The 19,567-nt window shown below is 42.3% G+C and overlaps 2 protein-coding genes across 3 annotated transcripts; both read right to left on the reverse strand.

The window, feature by feature from the left end:
• Nucleotides 1-1,651: 1,651 nt before the first annotated feature.
• Nucleotides 1,652-15,858, reverse strand: tmem245 (transmembrane protein 245). 2 transcript variants are annotated; one of them, XM_069537528.1, is made up of 18 exons: nucleotides 14,431-15,066; nucleotides 12,452-12,569; nucleotides 11,817-11,912; nucleotides 11,320-11,427; nucleotides 10,703-10,906; nucleotides 10,428-10,597; nucleotides 9,330-9,353; nucleotides 6,682-6,786; nucleotides 6,514-6,596; nucleotides 6,322-6,412; nucleotides 6,117-6,215; nucleotides 5,880-6,008; nucleotides 5,581-5,703; nucleotides 4,721-4,866; nucleotides 4,512-4,612; nucleotides 4,239-4,413; nucleotides 3,045-3,239; nucleotides 1,652-2,956 (listed from the first exon to the last, which is right to left on the reverse strand). In XM_069537528.1, the coding sequence occupies exons 1-18, from the start codon at nucleotides 15,028-15,030 to the stop codon at nucleotides 2,908-2,910; spliced, it is 2,616 nt and encodes an 871-aa protein (XP_069393629.1). In that variant the 5' UTR covers nucleotides 15,031-15,066; the 3' UTR covers nucleotides 1,652-2,907. The 2 variants fall into 2 exon arrangements, with proteins under 2 accessions (XP_069393629.1, XP_019948755.1); XM_020093196.2 differs by lacking the exon at nucleotides 9,330-9,353 and having other exon boundaries at nucleotides 14,431-15,858.
• An 8-nt stretch (nucleotides 15,859-15,866) lies between these two features.
• Nucleotides 15,867-19,349, reverse strand: LOC109633381 (DOMON domain-containing protein FRRS1L). The gene is made up of 5 exons (XM_020093199.2): nucleotides 19,013-19,349; nucleotides 18,155-18,239; nucleotides 17,727-17,865; nucleotides 16,974-17,220; nucleotides 15,867-16,885 (listed from the first exon to the last, which is right to left on the reverse strand). The coding sequence occupies exons 1-5, from the start codon at nucleotides 19,215-19,217 to the stop codon at nucleotides 16,713-16,715; spliced, it is 849 nt and encodes a 282-aa protein (XP_019948758.1). The 5' UTR covers nucleotides 19,218-19,349; the 3' UTR covers nucleotides 15,867-16,712.
• Nucleotides 19,350-19,567: the final 218 nt, after the last annotated feature.

Consider the following 19,567-nt stretch of genomic DNA (forward strand, 5'->3'; position numbering starts at 1 on the left):
AACAGTCTGCATGGTCTCCTCAGGGGCTTTAAATCTATTGACATTTACAAATTAATTTTTAATTTTATTAAAATTGTTATTCAATAGAGGTGTTTTACCTGATGGTTGTTTTATCGTGTTTCATTTTGTCTTAGCCTGTTGATTATATTCAACTTTAGTTCATTTCCTTTTCTTTTATTGTTTACTTAGTTATTTATTTATATTTTTCTTCCTGTGGTGGGTGGCTTTGTGGATTGTTTGTTAGTTGACTGAAGAGGAAACAGGATGTCTGGCTTCAGCAGCAGCAGGCTCACAGTGGATTTACATGGATCTGATATTTATTCTGTCCATCTGTCCAGAGCTTCACTGACACATTGACAATCTGTAAAGTCTTCACGGAACAGACGACACCATCTGACTCAACTCACACAAACACAGTGGGAGCCTGTAACTCTCATTCATGCAGGCAAACTAAGACTTTTCTAAGTTTCTAGCCTGATTAATATTCACGCAGTTCAACGTCATCCCTCCTATGAGCTGCTCATTAGGCCTCAGTCTGCAATACAGGCCGCTAAGCTGTTTCTGAAGGGGTTGATAATCAAATAAAACTATTTCCTTTTCTTTCTTTCAGGCAGAACTGATGCAGTGATCATAAACTGTTAGTAGTTTGGTGGAAAAACAAACCGGAATCAACGTCCGTGATCGTCAACGGTATCCTGCTCTGTAATTGAATTCTTGTGAACTAGTTTTGAATATTTTAGCAGCAGATTTTTTTGCCTAGTCGTCTTTTTTCCTGTCATTGAGCAAACTCTCCAGTTGAACCTGTTTAGTGTTTGCATGAACTCACTGAACCATGACAGTGAAAAAAGGCAAAAGTAAATAGATTCCTCAGGCTAACCCCAAAAATGAAACTCTCTTTAGTTGAGAACTGAAAAGAATAGTCAATTAATTGATCAATAAAAAATTAATTGGCATCTTTGATAATCTGTTATAACACTACAAACTGTACATATTTGAAGCAGAACAAGGACTTTGACATAATAAAATATTAATATTCTTAACTTGATAAAGAAACTTCATATATCATTAATTCAATATCTTAGATGTTTGGTTTTATAAAATGACTCCTATAAGAAAATGAAATGAGCCCTTTAACATTTACTAAACTTTTATAGACCAAACATTTCATACATTAATAAAAAAAGGATGAAAGTAAATATTAAATGCTACAAAGCCACAGCAGATCAATTGAAAGTGTTTATTGTGTTAGTGCATATCTAGTAATTAATAAATCACAGCAACAGTACCAAATAAAACTACAGTATGAAACCATTGATAGAACCACATCACCACCCCCCCACTGTCAGCTAAATAACAAAGTGGCCATGAATCATCCGTTGTCACATTACATTCATTAAATAAAGCTTCAAGTGATGTAAACTACGTCACCGCTGACTATAGGTGACATGTGAGGTGGACAAGTGCAGGAGAACAGGAGTAGAAATTAGAGGTGTGTGAGGTTTGAACTACTGATGAAATCATGTGATGGGGATATAAGTCACAGTCATAGCAAAGGTTGAAAAGTGCTGATGAAAACTCTCAAACATCAACGTCCTCAGAGTGTAAACATCCTTCAGTTCTGACTGATCAGCTGAGAGTGTGAAGAATGGAAGTGTGTGTGTGTGTGTGTGTGTGTGTGTGTGTGTGTGTGTGTGTGTGTGTGTGTGTGTGTGTGTGTGTGTGTGTGTGTGTGTGTGTGTGTGTGTGTGTGTGTGTGTGTGTGTGAGAGAGAGTGTTAGGGCCATGTTAAAAGATTACAAGAATAAAGTTGAAATGTTACGGGAATAAAGTTGTAATTTACGAGAATTCAGTCGTTATTAGTTGATAAGGAAATGTTTGTCAACTGGGAGTTAATCAAAAGATGTTTCTTAGTTTCACCATAAAATTGCTTTAAGATTTTGGATCCAGAGGAAGTGAAACAGCTTTTTTCTAATCAATTTTATGACAATATTATGAGTCATCTCTCAACAGCCACTTTTCTCAGAATATTACGACTACATTCTCAAAATGTCAGTCTTTCTTTCTTCAACATGGCCCTAATACTCCGACCTATATGTGCACTCAGTGTCTATTAAAAATAATAAATTACTAAACGTCGGTCTTCTGACCTGACCCGCTGAGGGAAACGTCATCAGTCTAAACCTGTAACCGTTAGAAAAACTGTAACATGTGCGATGTTTTAATCGTACAGACACTTTAAACAGTGTAACAGAGCCTGGTCCAGGAGACGGACGTCTTTGTTAAAGCAGAGTTTGAGTGTTGTAGACTCACAGCTTCTTCCACTCAAACATCAAACACTCAACAACCCGTTCTGTGGAGCGAGGTGTGAGGTCGCTGTGGTGAGAAGTGTTCATTACCTGCCTTCACTACAAACTCTACTTGAACCTCCATGAGGAGAGAGGTAGGGAGAACAGAAGCGGTGCGACCACACGCTGCAGCTTCAAACAGAGCCAGCCATACACGGTGGAAATCAGGGGCCTCGTAGATAAAATATATCATCTTAAAATTCATAAACTACAGGAACATTTCTGCCATTTCTCAATATAAGAAAATGAATTTAGGCACTATGTCCTGAAGACGAGGTGATTTGCATCAACATCTCTACATGTTGGTCCATGTTTGGGATCAGGACATACGCTCACATTTGTAATTTAAGGGTATTAGATGAGAGCGGCTCACACAGAGACTGGTCTGACGAGCAGAAGACATCATGGGAGATCAACCATTACACCACCATCTCTTCTTGGTCGAGGCTGACGCCTGTAGAGCCGGGCAGCTTAGGGAAGAAGAGCTTCGGGGGTGGGGCAGCACTTCCCCCTGAGGAATCAGCCAATAGGGAGCGTTCCACAGGGACGCGCCTTCTTACTATCACTCACTGGTCATCTTCATGACGGATGGCGTGGAGTCTGCAAACGTCCTGAAAGTCACAAGTGAGAGGACAGTGACGGCATGAAGATCGATCAGCTTTCTTTGTGTGTTTCAGGTATTTCAGGTGCTGTGTTTACCTGATGGGGTGCAGAGGCCAGGAGGACTGCACCGGCGTGGGCACCGCAGAGCTGGGGCTCATTAACATGGCACTGTAGATGTTGGCGGCCACCACCAGGATGCAGAGGAGGATGGGCCCGATGATGGCGCCCTCCAAACCCAGATAGTACGCTCCACCTGCCACCGCTAGACCTGTCAGATACGGATGACCACCCCTGAGACACGGAGAAAAAAAAAACCGTATAAAGGGCTCATTAAAGGATTGATTCAGATGGTTTTAAAATTTATCTGAACACAATATTGACGGGTCGTGTGTATTAAGAAATGAAGTGGTCTCTGTGATTATTTGTCACTGGCTGTGATTCCTTCACAGTCTACTCTGTATGAAATGGATTGCAGGATTCACAGTCCTCATTCTGTGCAAAAAGTAAATCTGAAGTTCAGCCACAGGAGAATTCAAAGGTCTGAGGCCTGGGTCACATGTACACTGGTATTTTTCAAAACTTGGGATCCTCCTTCTTTAATAACCTAAAACACAGTTAGTGTTTGAGCAAAAGCCCTAAAACCTAAAAAAACCCAGCCCGTTTAGACTGCATGTCCCACCAAGGTCCAACAGTCCGCTTATGAAATCGCACTTAAATTCACTAGAATCTGACTAAACATGTCAGATTTTTCCCTATCATTAATTCTCTGAGAAATGATTCTACAGAAAGGCAGAAAAACACTTTATCGCACATTGTGAAAGAAAGTGATAAATAATTCCAGGACCTGCCCCCTGATCTGGATCTGCACTAAAATGTAATGGGATTTTCATTGGATCTTACCGCACTGCCACAATATGAAATGGAAACTGGTTGAGTGTTTTTTGCATAATCCTGCAAAGAAACAAGTGCAGACGAAAACATAACCTCCTTGTTAAAAGCTGAATGAAGTCTTAACCCCAGAGCTGAGTGTAAGTATTATCAGGCCTGTGCTGTTTTCATGAGGTGCCTCTCCATAAGCCAACAGTGGATGAAAGTGGCAGAGCAAAAAGACCCTGTTTATAGATTTCACTAAAAGAGTTTCCTCTGGTAGCTGTGTCAAGATACTGGGCTCTTATGTGTTACAACAACAGTTACAGAAGGGATGTTGAACTTTGTCGGCTAAATGTTGCAATGCTCTAAGTGGAAGCTCCAATAACACTCACACAAGCTGTCACACACACACACACATACCCGGAGATGTCAGAGTAGATTGCTGTATCTACAAAATATGTGGGCAGCAGATGGCAGATCAGCAGCAGCACGGCCTTGACGCCTTCGCCCTGCACCAGCCACAGGTCGCACACCGCCGGCACGGCAGCCCAGTATGTCCCCAGGAACGGCACGGCACCCAGGATGGCAGCCATAGCTTCAAGCCAGGAGAGAGGGATTCAGAGAGGGGGGAAATCGTTGGCTCGTGGCTTAGCAGCAGGACATATTGTGCAAACAATGAACAAGCTGACTCACCAGAAGGAATGAAGACGATGTTGATGCCAAAGATGGTGTGAGTGAGCCAAGTGTAGAGGCCATAGAAGCCGGCCATTTTCAGAGAGGCGTCAAACACTCCTCTTCAACACAAACACACAGCAGAGGTCAAAAATAATCCTGTAGATATATTTATAGATTCTGTATCATTTGCCAAACAACACTTTAGATGATTGTGTGCATGTGACTACCTGATCGCCTCTTCCACAGACTGGCCAATGATATTAGACGAGGGTCCGGGCTGGGAGAGAGGGGTCAGGCTGATCACCCATTTGACTGGTTTGTAGTATTCACCACTGGAGCTCAACAGGTAGAAGAGAGTGGTGAGGAAGATCACCTGCATACACACAGGAAACAACAGAGAATAAAAGGTTACTGAAGGTCAATAGACTGTGAAAAGAAAATGTTAAATGGAAAGATGCCCGGCAGGATATTAGAGCCGCACGGAGTTGTGGAGATTAAGAAGATTTATCACTATCCAATTTTGAAAATGTATCATTTGTTTCAGTTATTCTTCAAATGAAATGGGAGCAATTTTCTGGTTCCTCTTTTCTACTGAATATATTTCAGGGGGCTTTTTGACATTTTGATAGAGATAGTGAAGCATAGACAGAAAACAAGATGACATGGTTATGGACTAATAGGCAGAAAACAGTCCACTGGCTGGGATTCGAACCAGGGACCCGCTACTCGACATGTATACACATACGTGGAACGCACCCTAACCAGCTCCCTCCAGTTGCTGTTTTTAACATTTCACAAACTAAACAATTAATCAAGACTGAATCTGCAAATTACAGGACATGTAACATATCAGGACAAGCAGTGATGTTGTTGTATTTTTTTATACCTTTATTAGAATATGGTCTGTAAAAACCTGCACATTGAGGAAAACATTAGTTGTAATAACCTGCCATTCTTCTGCAACACCACTAAAGATACAGCTAATGTGAACAGTTTACCTCCAACTGGAACTTCTGGTTCTAAACAGAGAGGATTATCATAATGTTCCCAATGAACCAATGCAAATTTGAATGTCAGTGTTTCATACCAGACTCAGGGCAAAGTTGAGCAGAGCTGTGCCGCTGTGGAACAAAACAGTGAAGAGGGTGGTTGTCGTGGAGATGAGGAGACCAACGTTCCTGCTCATCACCACCCACAGAGACTCCAGGATCTACGGAACAACGAGGCAACATGTCATCATCAGGAAAACTGTACTAAGTCAAATATATCCCTTTTGATGCGAGGTAAACAAAGAACGTAGCAGCCTTAAGGCAAAGGTTTATTCAAATGTACATGCAAATCCTCTGCCTCATCCAGGAGATAGTGTAAAAACACGGCCGTACTTACAGACAGCAGAGTCTCAATATTTTCCTGCAGGAACGAGGCAATGTCCTTCCAGTCCAGCAGGTCGACTAACCAGCTGTTCTGTCTATGAATCAACTTCTGACCACGGGGGCGTCCAGACTGGGTCACGTTCTGCAAAGTGGACGGGAATATTTCATTACTCCGGTGAATTTAAAGAATCTTCTTCTTGACATCAAGAAGTTAAAGAAACTGGTCAGACCTCCACCGTCTGAATATTACCTTCACAAACCAGGAGTGGTACAATCGGTCCCAAAGCTCCAAAACTTGTTTCTCGATCACCGCTGTGTGGTTCACTTTGTCTCCTAACATCTTGTGAAGCTGCACACAGGGGAAAAAAAAGATTTATCGCACAGTTGGCTCTCAACATATTTTTACTTACATGTTCTTTATTTCTAAAGTGAGATAAGTCAGCGATTATTCAAACCTTCTGTGTTATCCACTCTCTCCCGTGTTGATGCACGTTAGTAGCAGCTGAATTCAGAGCCTTCTGCACCACACGAGCCTCTGGAAGCCAACTACAGGAGAGCAGATGAATGAAAACTGTTCAGCATGAGAGAAATCATGAATCCAAATGTTAAAGAGATATGAAGAAAGGGATTTAACATCATCGTCATACTTGGCCCATTCTGGATGGTTGGAAACAGTCTCATTGATGAGGTTACTGGTTACGTCGATGATGTGAACGCTCTCATGATGAACCTTAACAAAAACGTTTCTTTGTCAGCCCGGACCATGTCAGTATCACCCAAAATACACTGAAGTCATTCCTCAGAATAAGTGATACCATAGCCGTTAGCAGGAGAGCCATGAGCAGCGTCCCTGTGACGAGGAGGAAGATGATGAAGATGCTGATGATTTTATCCAGAGATCGCTCCAGGCCCACGATCATCTGCACAGAGTAGGGAGGAGGGAGGAGACACAAAAACAGGGAGAAAGAAGAGAGGGGAAAGCAAAGAGGTGGTGGAGGAGACGCAAAGTCAGTGCTGCTCTGAAGGGGTTGAAAACATACAGTGATCAGACACATGGAGAAACCTGCGTCCTTTTTCCATGTGAAGAGGCCATTTTGGATCTAAACGCTTCTCCCTTCAGCCCTGAGGACAATAGGGAAGTTGACTGAGTGAACCAACAGTCGGGATATCTGCACACACGCATTCACACGTCTCTGCACATCAGCACGGAAACATGCCGGAGACACCCCCGGGCTGCGTGCTGCTGTGTGTGCGACTTCTGTTTCTGTGAGTGTATTTTATTTTGGAAGCATGGTCAGAATATCAATGTATCTTTCAAAGTGCGTATTCTGTTTTGAGTTGGTGTTATTCTCAACTCAGGTTTCTCGATGCTCCAAACAGCAAACTGATTTAATCTCCATTTGTGTCTGTGACCACGTGTTAAAATCCGGTTACTGGAGTTACTCTGTTAGTGGACGATTCCTTTTCATCAGACTGTGCCCTGATGTTTTATGATGAGATGTGTCAGTAAAAGGTTCCACTAATCTGCAGCTGCACAATGAGTGTCGAACCTAAAGCTCAGAAATAATCTGTCATCTCATGAGTGAAGTTTGATTCACCATCTGTAGGAATGTAGCTTTACTGAGAACAATAACACTGGACACAATGACTCACTTCAATTAAAGGAGCAAAAACATGGAAACATCCCTTTAACATGACTTTGATTTGAAAAAATGATGAACAGGTGAATTCATATTTGAGCAGAAATACGGATCTGATTTGAAAAAGTTATTACAATCACTGCCGTTTAATGCAACATGAGAGATCACTAATAAATGAAAGGAAGACAAAATAAAAAATATATAAAGTATTTATGTAATAAGAGATCTGATACTGTCTCAACAAAAAACACAACATCTTTGTAAAATAACTTTTCTCTGAAGTCCAAGACACGTGATCAAACTGACCAGTGCACGTTGTGAGCATCATTTTATTCTATAAGGAAGCGAGAGGACACGTTAATGCACCTCAGCTCGTTGCTCCTTTAATATTGTGGTGAACACACAACAGTCAGCTTGTACATGTGAGAAGGTCAAATGCCTGAATTAACCGCACAGCCATGACAACTCTCTACCACGTCTCCCCCGAGTTCAAAATCTAAATATAACTGAACCTTTTCAGCATTAGACGGACATTGGTCTATATTTCTCTTTGGGTTCATAAACTGAAAAGATTAAAACCAACCAATTTGATAATAAATCATTTCTAATGTCGTCACTCTGGATGTGTAAGAAGCAGCTCACAGTTTGTAGTTTCTCTGTATGTTGGCCCTGCAATATGCTGGCAAAGTCCCCCCATCCCTCACCCCATCAGTAACAGTACTGTGCCAAATCTGATTTAAACTATGCATTTGCAAATCATACATTTGTATTTTGTTTGTTGTCTTTAAGGTTTTGTGTTCTTGTTTTTATTTGTCCTTCTTTGTCAAGCACTTGACACACTGACAAATAAATAATGAATAAACTACAGAGTCTATGTTCATGGTAACGAAGTAGCACATTACCCTGGAAGTGTTTTTAAGTTTTCACACAACTATATCAGGGAACAGTTAAACAGAATAGTTGATAGTGTTATAAATGTATGGATGATTTTTTTGTCTTTTCAAGGGATTTGTTACTGGAAAAAAGAATGTTTCTGCCTTAACGTCCTGAGGAAACATCTAATATCCTACATCACATACACTTCAGATACATCTGCAGATTTTGCAAAACGATCTGAACAGACTCTTAATTACAGAGGCTCTCCATGTTTCCATGCACCTCCACTGCCTGTTCTACTGTCATTGATATCTTGTGACTTGTATTTAGTGATGTCTGATGTTGCTGGGACGTTGCTGGGACGTTTCAGAGACTAAGAATTTCATTGTACTGTGTGACAGACTGCTTCCTGCACACATGACTCAGTAAAACCAACTGAATTTGATTTCAGGGTTTCCATTGATTTGTCCCAAAGTGCAAACTCATCTTTCAGAGGGCGTTTTGTTCTGGGCCTTTTCCATCACAGCATTTTCACAAGCACTGCCCTCCCCTCCCAATCTGTTCCACTCGAGCTACATCGGCCTCCTCTACATCGGCCTCCTCTACATGCAGCTCAGACACACTCAAGCCAAACCTGCCAGTGAGATTAAAGCAGGGAAGGTACAGACGGGGCAGAGGGAGCAAACAGTCCCCCCCCCCCAGCTGTAGCTTCCTGAACAAATAAAAGCGAGAAGCAGGGGAAGCAGCAACACAAATATTAAGACAGGATGAGAGGGTGATGATAGTGAATGAGTAAAGCGCCAGTCGAAGCTACTACAAGGTGTGTTCACGCCTTCACACACACCCACTCACACTGGATTTTTTTTTTTCTATCCCCGTCTCTCACTTCAAACACTCTTTCTGTCAGTCTCTCTTTCTCTCAACACGCTGCTCCTCAGAATCATTACCTGCTTGTTAAGCCAATGCCAGAGCTTGGGAGGAGACAAAGAGACATTGGGAAGATTATTGTTGGAAAAAAAACAAAGATCTGTGCAGTAAGTCATCACATGTACCCGTGCAACAAGAACACAACGTCTGTTTGGGCACAGGCAGTGAGGGATCAAGAGATTGGCAGGCGGGGTTTATCTACTGACCATACAGGGAGTGTGGGATCAGAATCACTGTGATTACAAACAACTACATCCCAGAACAGTCAGAGCAAAGACTACAAATATTTTCAGCGATGAGGAACCTGAGCTATGCCTCACATTTAGAGGCACTTCTAGTTAAGTCCAGAGATGCTGAGAAATAATTGGTTTTATACTTTTTATATTATCATTTGTTATGGAACTAACAAACAGTTTCCTAACTATACATCCAGTAGACATGGAGCATCATTATGACCCATTCATTCTCCCTAGCATGTTTTTGCCCGTCCATTGGTTGGTTGGTTTCTTTATCACCAGAACAGCACAAAACCAACAGCTAAAATGGACGGTTTCCTATGAAACTTGGTGGATAGATGGGACAATCTATAAATCTATAACATTTTGGTGCGGACCCAGACAAAGGGGAGGATCCACACATTTCTCTTCACAGATTTCCCATAGAGTAATTCCTGGAAATGTGGCATATTTAGTGGACTGATATCTTGGATCTCTTGGTTTTAAATGTGGTTTAATAAAGGGACTGCAGGAGGTATGTGCTCTACTGAGAGCTATTCAAGTTGATTAATGTTGCACAATGTTCACCAGCTTCTCAGAACTCACTGCACTGTGGAGCTGTGTGTTTATCAGAGCTTTATCTGTGGAAACAGCTGTATGATGCTGCTGCTGCTAGAAATGACACTGAGGAGAGCAGTGAGTCGAAATAACAAAGTCGAGGACCTGGAATCCAGAGCTATTAACTAAAAGAGGCTAAAATGAGCTCAGGGGAACTGCAGAGGCTGGTGATAATGTTACCTGTATACTTCTGTGTGCTGTTAAAAGGTCGTGCGAATTCAAAGACAGAGGAAGTAAGAGCACCAGCTGCAACAGCGCCACCTGTAGATCAGTCTGAGGCATTACCTTCGTGTCGATGCGGAGCAGGAACTGGGCAAGGCCTTTGACGGGTCCGGGCAGCAGGGCCTCCTCTCGCTCACGTCCAAACCTCTCCACCACCGTCCACCACGAGGACAGAGTCCGCTCTGCAAAGCCCATGAGGCCAAAGTGGACGACCAGCTTCTTCAGGACCCACACTGAAGAATTAATGCAACACGGGCTTCATTATGATTTACACAGAAGCATGTCAAAGAATGTTTGCAAACATATATTGTGTGTGCATGTGCGTGTGTGCGTGTTACCAGCTACAGGGATAGGCAGCAGTTTTAGGATCCAGAGGTTGAGCCAGACCTGAACCAGAACTATGGCCCAGACCAGTAGAATAAAGTAGATATCACTGGCTTTGTGGGAGGTTCTCTCTCTCTGGAAGAGGCCAGCAGGTAATGAACGAGGGCCCCGAGGGAACCCCGGGGTGGCAGGCTGGGGGGCCACAGATTGCACACCGTCTTCGGGGGAGATGAGAGGAGGGAGCAGAGGAAGCATATAAGAGGAAGAGAAAGACAGACTAAGTGTTAACCACCATGACTAAATGGTGAAACAAAAGAAGTGTTTTGAGCTGCATTTTCTGGAATAGGTTCTAGAAGCTGCGTCCAAATACAAGTTGACTGTGGAGAATAGAGATTGTTTCTCCACTAAATAACAGTGAATATATTGTTTTCACATTTAAAATATGCCTTCATTAATTAATAGTTAATTTGACTTCTGGTTAATGTACATTATAGTAATATATAAACACTCCTCTACTCTGCTTTATCTATCACCATTATTCCTCCATTTTAGGCTTGTTTTCTGAAACTGTGTTGTGTCTGAATGGTCAAACACAGAGACATTTGGAAGCTATAGACAGAAAAGATCTTACCTGTGACAGAGTTTTCACTGGGCTCAGTTTTCGGCTGAAGGTTGCTACAGGAGATCGCCATGTAAAAGGTATTAGCAGCAAATGACAATACCTGCCCTGACAGCTCACCTGAGGAGAGGAAGAGAGACGGAGAGCAACAGTGACTCACACAGGAAGAGGCTGCGAAGAGTCCAGTGGTTCCAGGACCTGACCTGAAGGGAAAACTGAGGCAAGATATATCTCACTCTGAGTGAGGTCAAAGGTCTGAGATAATACAATATAAACACTGTCATTACAGGAGGTTCACTTTTCCACTGTTGAGTTATGGGGAGCCTATGGTGTTGATCTGTAATTTATACGCTTATTCAACCCATTCGTGTTTTGAAGCAATAGTTTTGAGAGATGTGCATATTTGCTCTCTTGCTGAGACTTGCATAAGATGACTGACACCACTTCTGAAGAGTCAGTATGATAGCGATGATATTGCGTGTGTGTGCAGTGTGTCTATAAATCTTCACCTCGGCCAGGGACAGGTGGTTTCTCTTGGGAGCCCACGATGAGCAGGACGACCAACACCACAAACATGGGCACTCTCCAGGAGCCGGTCAGAGACACTTAAAACAGAAATCATGTTGAGCACGTCTCCTCTGTATTGTGGAGAAACTTACTTTGACCAGATGAAGTATTTTTCAAAGCACTTTTTGCCATAAAATGTGGGTTTAAATAGGAAGCAAACTTCTTTGAGATAGTATCGATCACTTTAACGAACAGTCCTCTGCTTGTTCATTCCTTGAGCATGACGACTTATGCATTAACATTTCATGCCCAGGGGTCAACACTTTTTCTAGACACGCCTTGTATGTGCTAAAAATACCAGAGACTTCCTCATCTTACTATGTTACTCTGCCTGTGCTGTGTATGTTGGACTTGTGGACCTGTAGAGATCAGCTTCCTTATCTCAGCTAGAAAAAAAACCCACCTGCTCACATGTGAAAGAACACAGTGTTTCTCTGCAGCTTGCTATGAGCTAACTGCTGCATTCAGACAGGCAAAAATATTTAAGTAATCTACCCAGGGGGGAAGAGGAGGTAGTGAAATGAAAACTAACATGTCTGAGCAGATTCTCCAGGCTTCTTCTTCTTTCTTAACTCACCAATGTAGAAGAGCAGGATGGCCCAGACAGGAAGAGCCAGAACCCTCAGGTAGTGCTCGGTCTGAGGACCCCACTTGAAACAAACTGTCGACAAGTAGCCAAACACCACAGTGCACACCTAAGACACAGGAGATAAAAACAGACAATCGTGTTGCTTTTAAAATCCATTACTCCAAGAATCATTAAATTACAGGCTAAGACTCTGAGGTGTAACTATAGTACTATTCAAACAACGAGCAAAAAGTCAGTATTCATGGGAGAACAGAGCATTTTTCTTTGTTTTAAGTTTTTGTGAAACTTTCTCAAAACCTGAGTACAAGAAAAGATATCACCTTGTGCTTAATTTACAATGTTCTGGCATTTTACAACCAATGTATCAAATTATCAAGAAAAGAAACTGCAAATGAATCATCCTGAAGAGTTGTGTCTAATATAATGAATAAGAATACAAGTCATTGTACTGAAGACGAGGAGTGTAGCTATTCTGAAACTAAGCTATTCTAGTTTAAATCAGGACAAGCTTTCCTTTTTGAAAATATTAAACATTACACCTGATTTATTGTCTCCCAACTGCCAAGTTGAAATAGAGTCTGAATTGTAGATTTGTAGAATCATTATCTGGTCATTTCAAACCTAAACTCTGAAACTTCTTCAGGGATTTAAATACTCCCTCTGAGAAGTTTGGGTTTAATATGACAACACCAGGATACTTAAAAGACATTTAATTATTTAAAAGCAGAGTGACTTGGGAGTTTTCTTTTAATTTTCTTAACTTAAATGTGACTTTGCATCATGACTTCTTCTATCAATATCATGAAAATGTTCTCATAATACTGTGATATTGCTCCCAAACGTACTGACCAGCCAACAGGTCAACTAGATCACAGCAGTCATAGCTCAAGAAAACATATTACTGCATCAAGATTTTAAGAGTGTGTGCCGCTATAACTGCTGCACATTTAAAAACACTGAAGTGATGAACGATACTCTGAGCTGTGTGTAATCAATTGGTAACAAAGATCTTAGATTGTTCAGCTCCATACAAAAACACATTTCAGTGAAATTTAATATCATGTCCTCCTTCCCATTAACAGACAAGGGCCCTGTGTCAGGCCCCCTCTGCATTCAGAGAAAGAACAGGCTGCCTGAGGAGGAACATTGTATGAAATGTTGTTTTCTTTACCATAGAATGGGCCCTTTATATCTAAAAAACTTTATATTTATATAAATATAAATTATATACATGGAGGGGGGTCCTCTCTGTGGAGGCTGGCATGTGTTTTACTGTCGTCCAAACTGGACAATTTGTCCAGTTTGTCTCAAAGTTAAGAACATCCTCTGTTCTTAACCGTCAACAAGAGCAAGAAAAAACTACCAAAAACAATCAACAGGGGTAAAACATAGAAACCTCAGAGAGCCACATGTGAGGGATCCCTCTCCCAGGACAGACAGAAGTGAAACAGATGCTGCAAGTGGCTAAACACCTCAAAAAAATTACAATAGCAAAATACTTAAGTATGGCTGCAGACTAAAAATAATTTCTTTCCACATTCGGTTTAGAGAATATGTCAAGTAATAGTGGGGAAAGCACCAAACAGCAGGTATTCTTATTACAACTGACTTTGTTTCTACGTTTAATCAAAATAGTAAAAGAACCAACAAACCAAAGAAGCTGGAATCGGTTAAAGATAAATTGTTCATCAAAATTGTTGCTGATTAATTTTCAGTTAATGAAATAGTTTAAGCTCCAAAGTTAAGTTCTTGTTTTACATGTGTGAAGCTTACAGGAAGAAGTGGGACATAATAATGTTGATTTCAACCATTAGATCAGACCTGAGCAGCGGTTCAGTCAGAGCTGACCTCACCCACCCAGCAGCACCACCCTCACACAGACTGTCCTCAGTGGGTCAGTCCAGCTGTGTCTGTCCAGCTGGACAGTCCAGTTGTCTCAGTCCAGTTGTCTGTGTCTAGTCACTCACCCACACTGCGTGGAAACAGTCCAGCACGGCGCCGATGATCCCACACATGTGCCCGAGGATCACCTGCATGCCGATGACGCTCCAGAAGAGGTAGAGGAAGTAAAGCAGCGGCGCCCCGGCTCCGATCACCAGCAGCACCGTGAGCCTCTCCAGCACCAGCCGGCCCATCGCCTCCACCCCGTAGTTCACGCACCACACCGGGACCAACAGGGTCCCCACCACTACCGGGGTCCCACTGTCCTGCAGGCCGCTGAGCCACGAGCGGCCGAGCCGGGCCAGGGAGTGCTTGAAGGGGTGGAGGAAGGTGCCGCAGAGCACTGCCCACAGCAGCGGCCGGAGGAAGGCCTCCAGGATGAAGTAGACCAGCACCGCGGCCGCGCAGCAGATCCCCACGAAGATCATGGCCCCCGTGTTGTAAAAGGCCTGTTTGATGTTCTTGTCAAACTTCAGGGAGGACGGGTGGCTCAGCAGCTGGCTCACCATCCCGACGGCCGGCTGGAAGCTCTCGGAGAAAGAAACACAGTGTGGCCGCCCAGGGTGAGGGCTCTCCGGGGGAGAGACGGCGGCTGGCTCCGATGCCGACTCGTCTTCGTCTGCCATGTTCCCGGACCCCGCCTCGCTGGATCCACCCGGGCGACGCGCCGCGTGAGGGAGGAAAACATATGACGTAGCACTGACGTAACACAGAGACATCGAGCTGCAGACAACATGGCGGACCTCAACAGGAGAAACAGGAAATTACGTTGTCTCTGCAACGGAAGTTACTCTTGTTTTTTTCCTGTAGGATTTAAGTTTTGTGAACTCAAACACTTCACCCCCATTCCATTTTTTTGCTGAACTGTCCCTTTAAATGATTTCATCTAAAACAAACACGGTTGTTGTTTTTATAGTTAGGCATTATGTATATATTGAATTTAATGTGTATAGTATATATTCTATTTTGAATTGAAAGGCTGGTGGCTCACAGTGGTACCTTTAAACAAACAGTGTGAGACAATAAAGCACATCTCTCAGATGGATTAGAAACATGATAGAATCACATAAGATTTTTAAAAGTATATCGACTTTAATGCAATCAGCCAGATTTAGTATTTGTCATGAAATGTTTGGTTCTGTGTGGTTAGAAGCTCATGGTTACAGTTCATAATTGACACATTTTAAGTTACGAGCTACAGTCACTGGTCATTCATCTGGAAGACTATTTTCCACAGCTAATTTCCACCAAAATTCAAAGTTACTCAGAGTAATAACATCAAAATACGAGGCACATGACCTCAGTGGTAATTCTGTTCAAATATGTCCTATTTATATTTACACTGTTTGACTGATTGTTCACACACAGCAATGTCTGTATTTCCTTATAATATTGTATTGTATATTGTTATTTTTTTATTAATAATAAACAAATATTGCAGATTGTTTCAGTAGGAGGCATCTCAACGTATTCAGTCATTTTTAATAGAGATCAAAAGGCTACAATGAAAGAGGGGTGTTAGTCCATGTCCACGCAAAATGTTGTTAAATCCTCAGTTTGTTCTTGTTCAGTGTTGTTGTTGCTCACATTGGAAATCGTAGACGAACTCGTGTAGCAGTCTCTCTCTCTGTGCGACAGTCACAGTGCAACAGTGCTGATAATCAAACAGCCGCTGCTGAGGTAAAGGTGGGGAACAGTTCTTAAAGGAAGTTATGAGTAAGATGAGCCAACCAAAAACCTCTTTTTAAAAGTTTTTAAAAGTTAATGAAAATATTTTTAATTGTAAACACATACAGTAGGCAGACCTTGGATATTTCAGAGAACAAACCACCAAATAAGCTGTCTCATTTTCTTTTTAAACATGAGTGAGGGGACATGAAGAGTTTGTGCAAACTGCTGTGAGTTGGCGCTGTCTTATTCTTCTGATCACCGGTGAATAGTGGCTTTTTGAAATTATTCCCAGATTTCCCAGTGCATGCAGTATTTTAAATACTTGTGAAAGTGTACCCCTCTAACTTTTTTAATACTTGGAAGCTACAATAAATACTTAAAGTAGTTTACCTATTTAACTACAATAATACTCTGTTATCAGACCTCTTGTACTGACAGCAGTACATAACACTTAAATATAGGTTTAATAATTTGTCCGGATCCTCTGAATGAGTTCAGAGTAATGGATATATATTCTCTATCCTGGATAATATGTCTAATACTGTGTGCAAAGTGCACACTTGAATGTGGCATGTAAAAAAAGTCAACTTTTTTTTATTGCTGCTTCATCTCCTCCTCTGTGCTCTTCTGTGCTTTATTATGGTGTCCCCATCAGTAGGTAGAAAGTGAGAGCTACGATGAGGAGTAAGCAGAGGGGAGAGTTGAAGGTCTGGTACGCTGTGGAAGGCATGAAGAGGTCCTCGTACTTATAGATACTGATCATGTGATCACTGACGGGCGGACTGTCAATGTCATGCCTCGTGATGGAACCTATTGGAAAAGGTAAGACAATGTAAGATGACATTAAAGGCAGGAAAAAATAAATAAAAAGATTTGACTTCACTGATGCTTGACTCACCTTGAATGGCGGGACCCCATGCAAACAGGTAATACCACGACAGGTGTAAGTCCACCAGTGTCTCCTCTCTGGGGACATACAGCGGTCGTTTGAAGCGGCAGGTCACCCGATTGTTCTCGAAAATTCCCTCTTCATCTCTGGCCGGGTTCCTCTTGATCTCCTTCGCCCACTGGCCGACGTTGTAGAAGTGATGAATTCGCACGCGACCGTTGTCATCATGGACGCAGCCCATGACATCGTCTCCGCCCTGAAGATATAATAAGGAAATAACAATTAATGAAGACCTTTACAGAAAAATGCTTCATCACCATATTAACAGAAATACTGTAACAATGGACTACATGTTAGCCTGATGTCAAACTCATCTTCAGCTGATATTTCATTTTTACATATATATTCTATGGTCACAGCTTATTCTGTTTTCCACCTTGTAGTTGATTTGTATGCTTAGTTCAAATGTTATAAACACTAGAAATGTTTGATCCTATCACTTTATTGTTACTTACTGATGTGTTTTTTAAACTCTTCAAATTTCAAATGATTCTGAATAAAATATAAATATTAAATAAAAGGTTTGTGTGTAAACTACATACATATATTATAATAAATTCCTGGTTCCCAACTTTCACGTGAAACATCACGGTGATGTCATTTGACATATCATCAAAGATTATGGCCTTAGTGTGAACATAAGCTCAAGCAGTTCAGACCATGATTATATTTTCATGTAAATAATTGTATATGGCTGCTCACCATTTTCTTGTCAGAGGAAAAACCTACGGCCACCCAGCCGTCTGTGTCTGCACTCATTTCATACTCCACATCTGTACCAATGCGACGGTAACTCAGAAAGTAGTCACACGTCTCTGCATCACACCCTGGCTTCCCATACCTGGACCGAGACAAAGACAGACAGTTATTTACACTCACATTGAAATATAAGTCAAAAAGAGCGCAGTGGAAAACATTTGGCTCACAATATTCAGAATATTAATGTTGAGCCAAAGTAAAGCTCTATTCATGTTTCAGAGAACAAGCACAGTGGAGAGTTTCCATGTTTAGCAGCAGATCTCTGAAGTCAGGCCACAGAATCTAGGATAAAGCAGCTCTGGGAAATACAGCTGCAGATGAGCTCTGTCTCCAGAATGAGGGAGCTGGTAAAAGATGTTTCTGTCTCTGACCTGATGCAGCCTTTGGTGACTCCACAGTCAATGACTTTGATCTTGGCAAAGGGATCCACTGGTGGAGCGGTGGGGAATGGATAACCTGCAAAATCAGCAACAACAAATAAAAACTGATGCTTGATTTCAATAAGGCAAGCTAGAGGAAGACAATCTGTACTGTGTGTGTGTGTGTGTGTGTGTGTGTGTGTGTGTTTGTGTGTGCGTGTGTGTGTGTGTGTGTGTGTGTTTGTGTGTACACGTGTTGTTAATTAGGACCTTAAAACAGTAGACCTCATGTGGACCAAAGCCTGGTCCTGATGAAACATCATTTCTGAGGGCCTGGTCAAGTTTTGAGTTATTATGTGAACTGTGGTTGAGTTAAGGTCATGGTTAGACATGGTCACGGTTAGGGATAATGTTGAAATGAAGCTAAAATACTTTACTCTTCAATGGGCTGTTTGAGGGAGAGAACTGGTTTTAGTTTAGACATCTAGTTAGGATGGTTATGGTAAGGGGATAGGATATGTATTATGTCAATGAACTCTCTTACTAAGATAGCAGTAAAAACGAGAGGGGGAGAGGAGAGAGAGATTGAGAGAGTGTGTGAGAGAGAGAGAGAGAGAGAGAGAGAGAGGCGTACTAACAGCAGGGAGCTGGCCTGGGTGCTGAAAGGCTGAAAGGCCTCTTACAGAAGAGGCAGGTCGAATCCAAGAAATAACAAAGACCACAGTTCATTTTCTTCTTCTTGTAGTCTCTGTTTATTTGTCTCTATCTTGTGTGTTATACTCATATGTTATGTTTGGCCGCATGTAAATGACATGTAAACAAAACCCCACTGGCTGGGAGTCGTCAGTAAACTGAACCGTAGCTTCTCACCGTCATCGGACAGATATCTGGACTCCAGGAACTCGGAGGCAAAGGTGCTGTACGAGTCCTTGTGTGGCTCCTGGTGCCCCGGCTCTCCATGCTCCCCGTGGCCGGCCCGGAGTGCTCCCTCGTCGGTGGGGCTAGGAGCGACCCCCCACCATCCGCCCTGGATTAGCAGCACCAGCAGCTGCACGAGCCTCCGCAGGAAAATCATGGCCAATAATCTAAACGTGAAAAAGCGACATAAAACTACTGAACCGAGCGGACATCAGACCAGATGCTCATTTCTGTTTCCATCCCTGTTCCTCCGTAGGTCTCCATCGCAGCGTCACGAAAATCATCTACGCATCATAATTGGCTGCTCGGCTGTTTATTTTTGCGGATGTTGAGGGGGGGGGGTTACCGTGTGATTAACAGGCTAATCCAGCTCTAAATTACCCAGACTGGTAATCTAACCATCTCATCCAGATACACGAACATAATCCTCTTTCAAATCTGAGTGTAGCTGCTACTCCTGCTCGTTAATCTGAGACATTAGTCGGTGGAAGTATTGGCTGGATGAAT

The sequence above is a fragment of the Paralichthys olivaceus genome, chromosome 13 (assembly GCF_024713975.1).
Source record: "Paralichthys olivaceus isolate ysfri-2021 chromosome 13, ASM2471397v2, whole genome shotgun sequence".
Classification (NCBI taxonomy): domain Eukaryota; kingdom Metazoa; phylum Chordata; class Actinopteri; order Pleuronectiformes; family Paralichthyidae; genus Paralichthys; species Paralichthys olivaceus.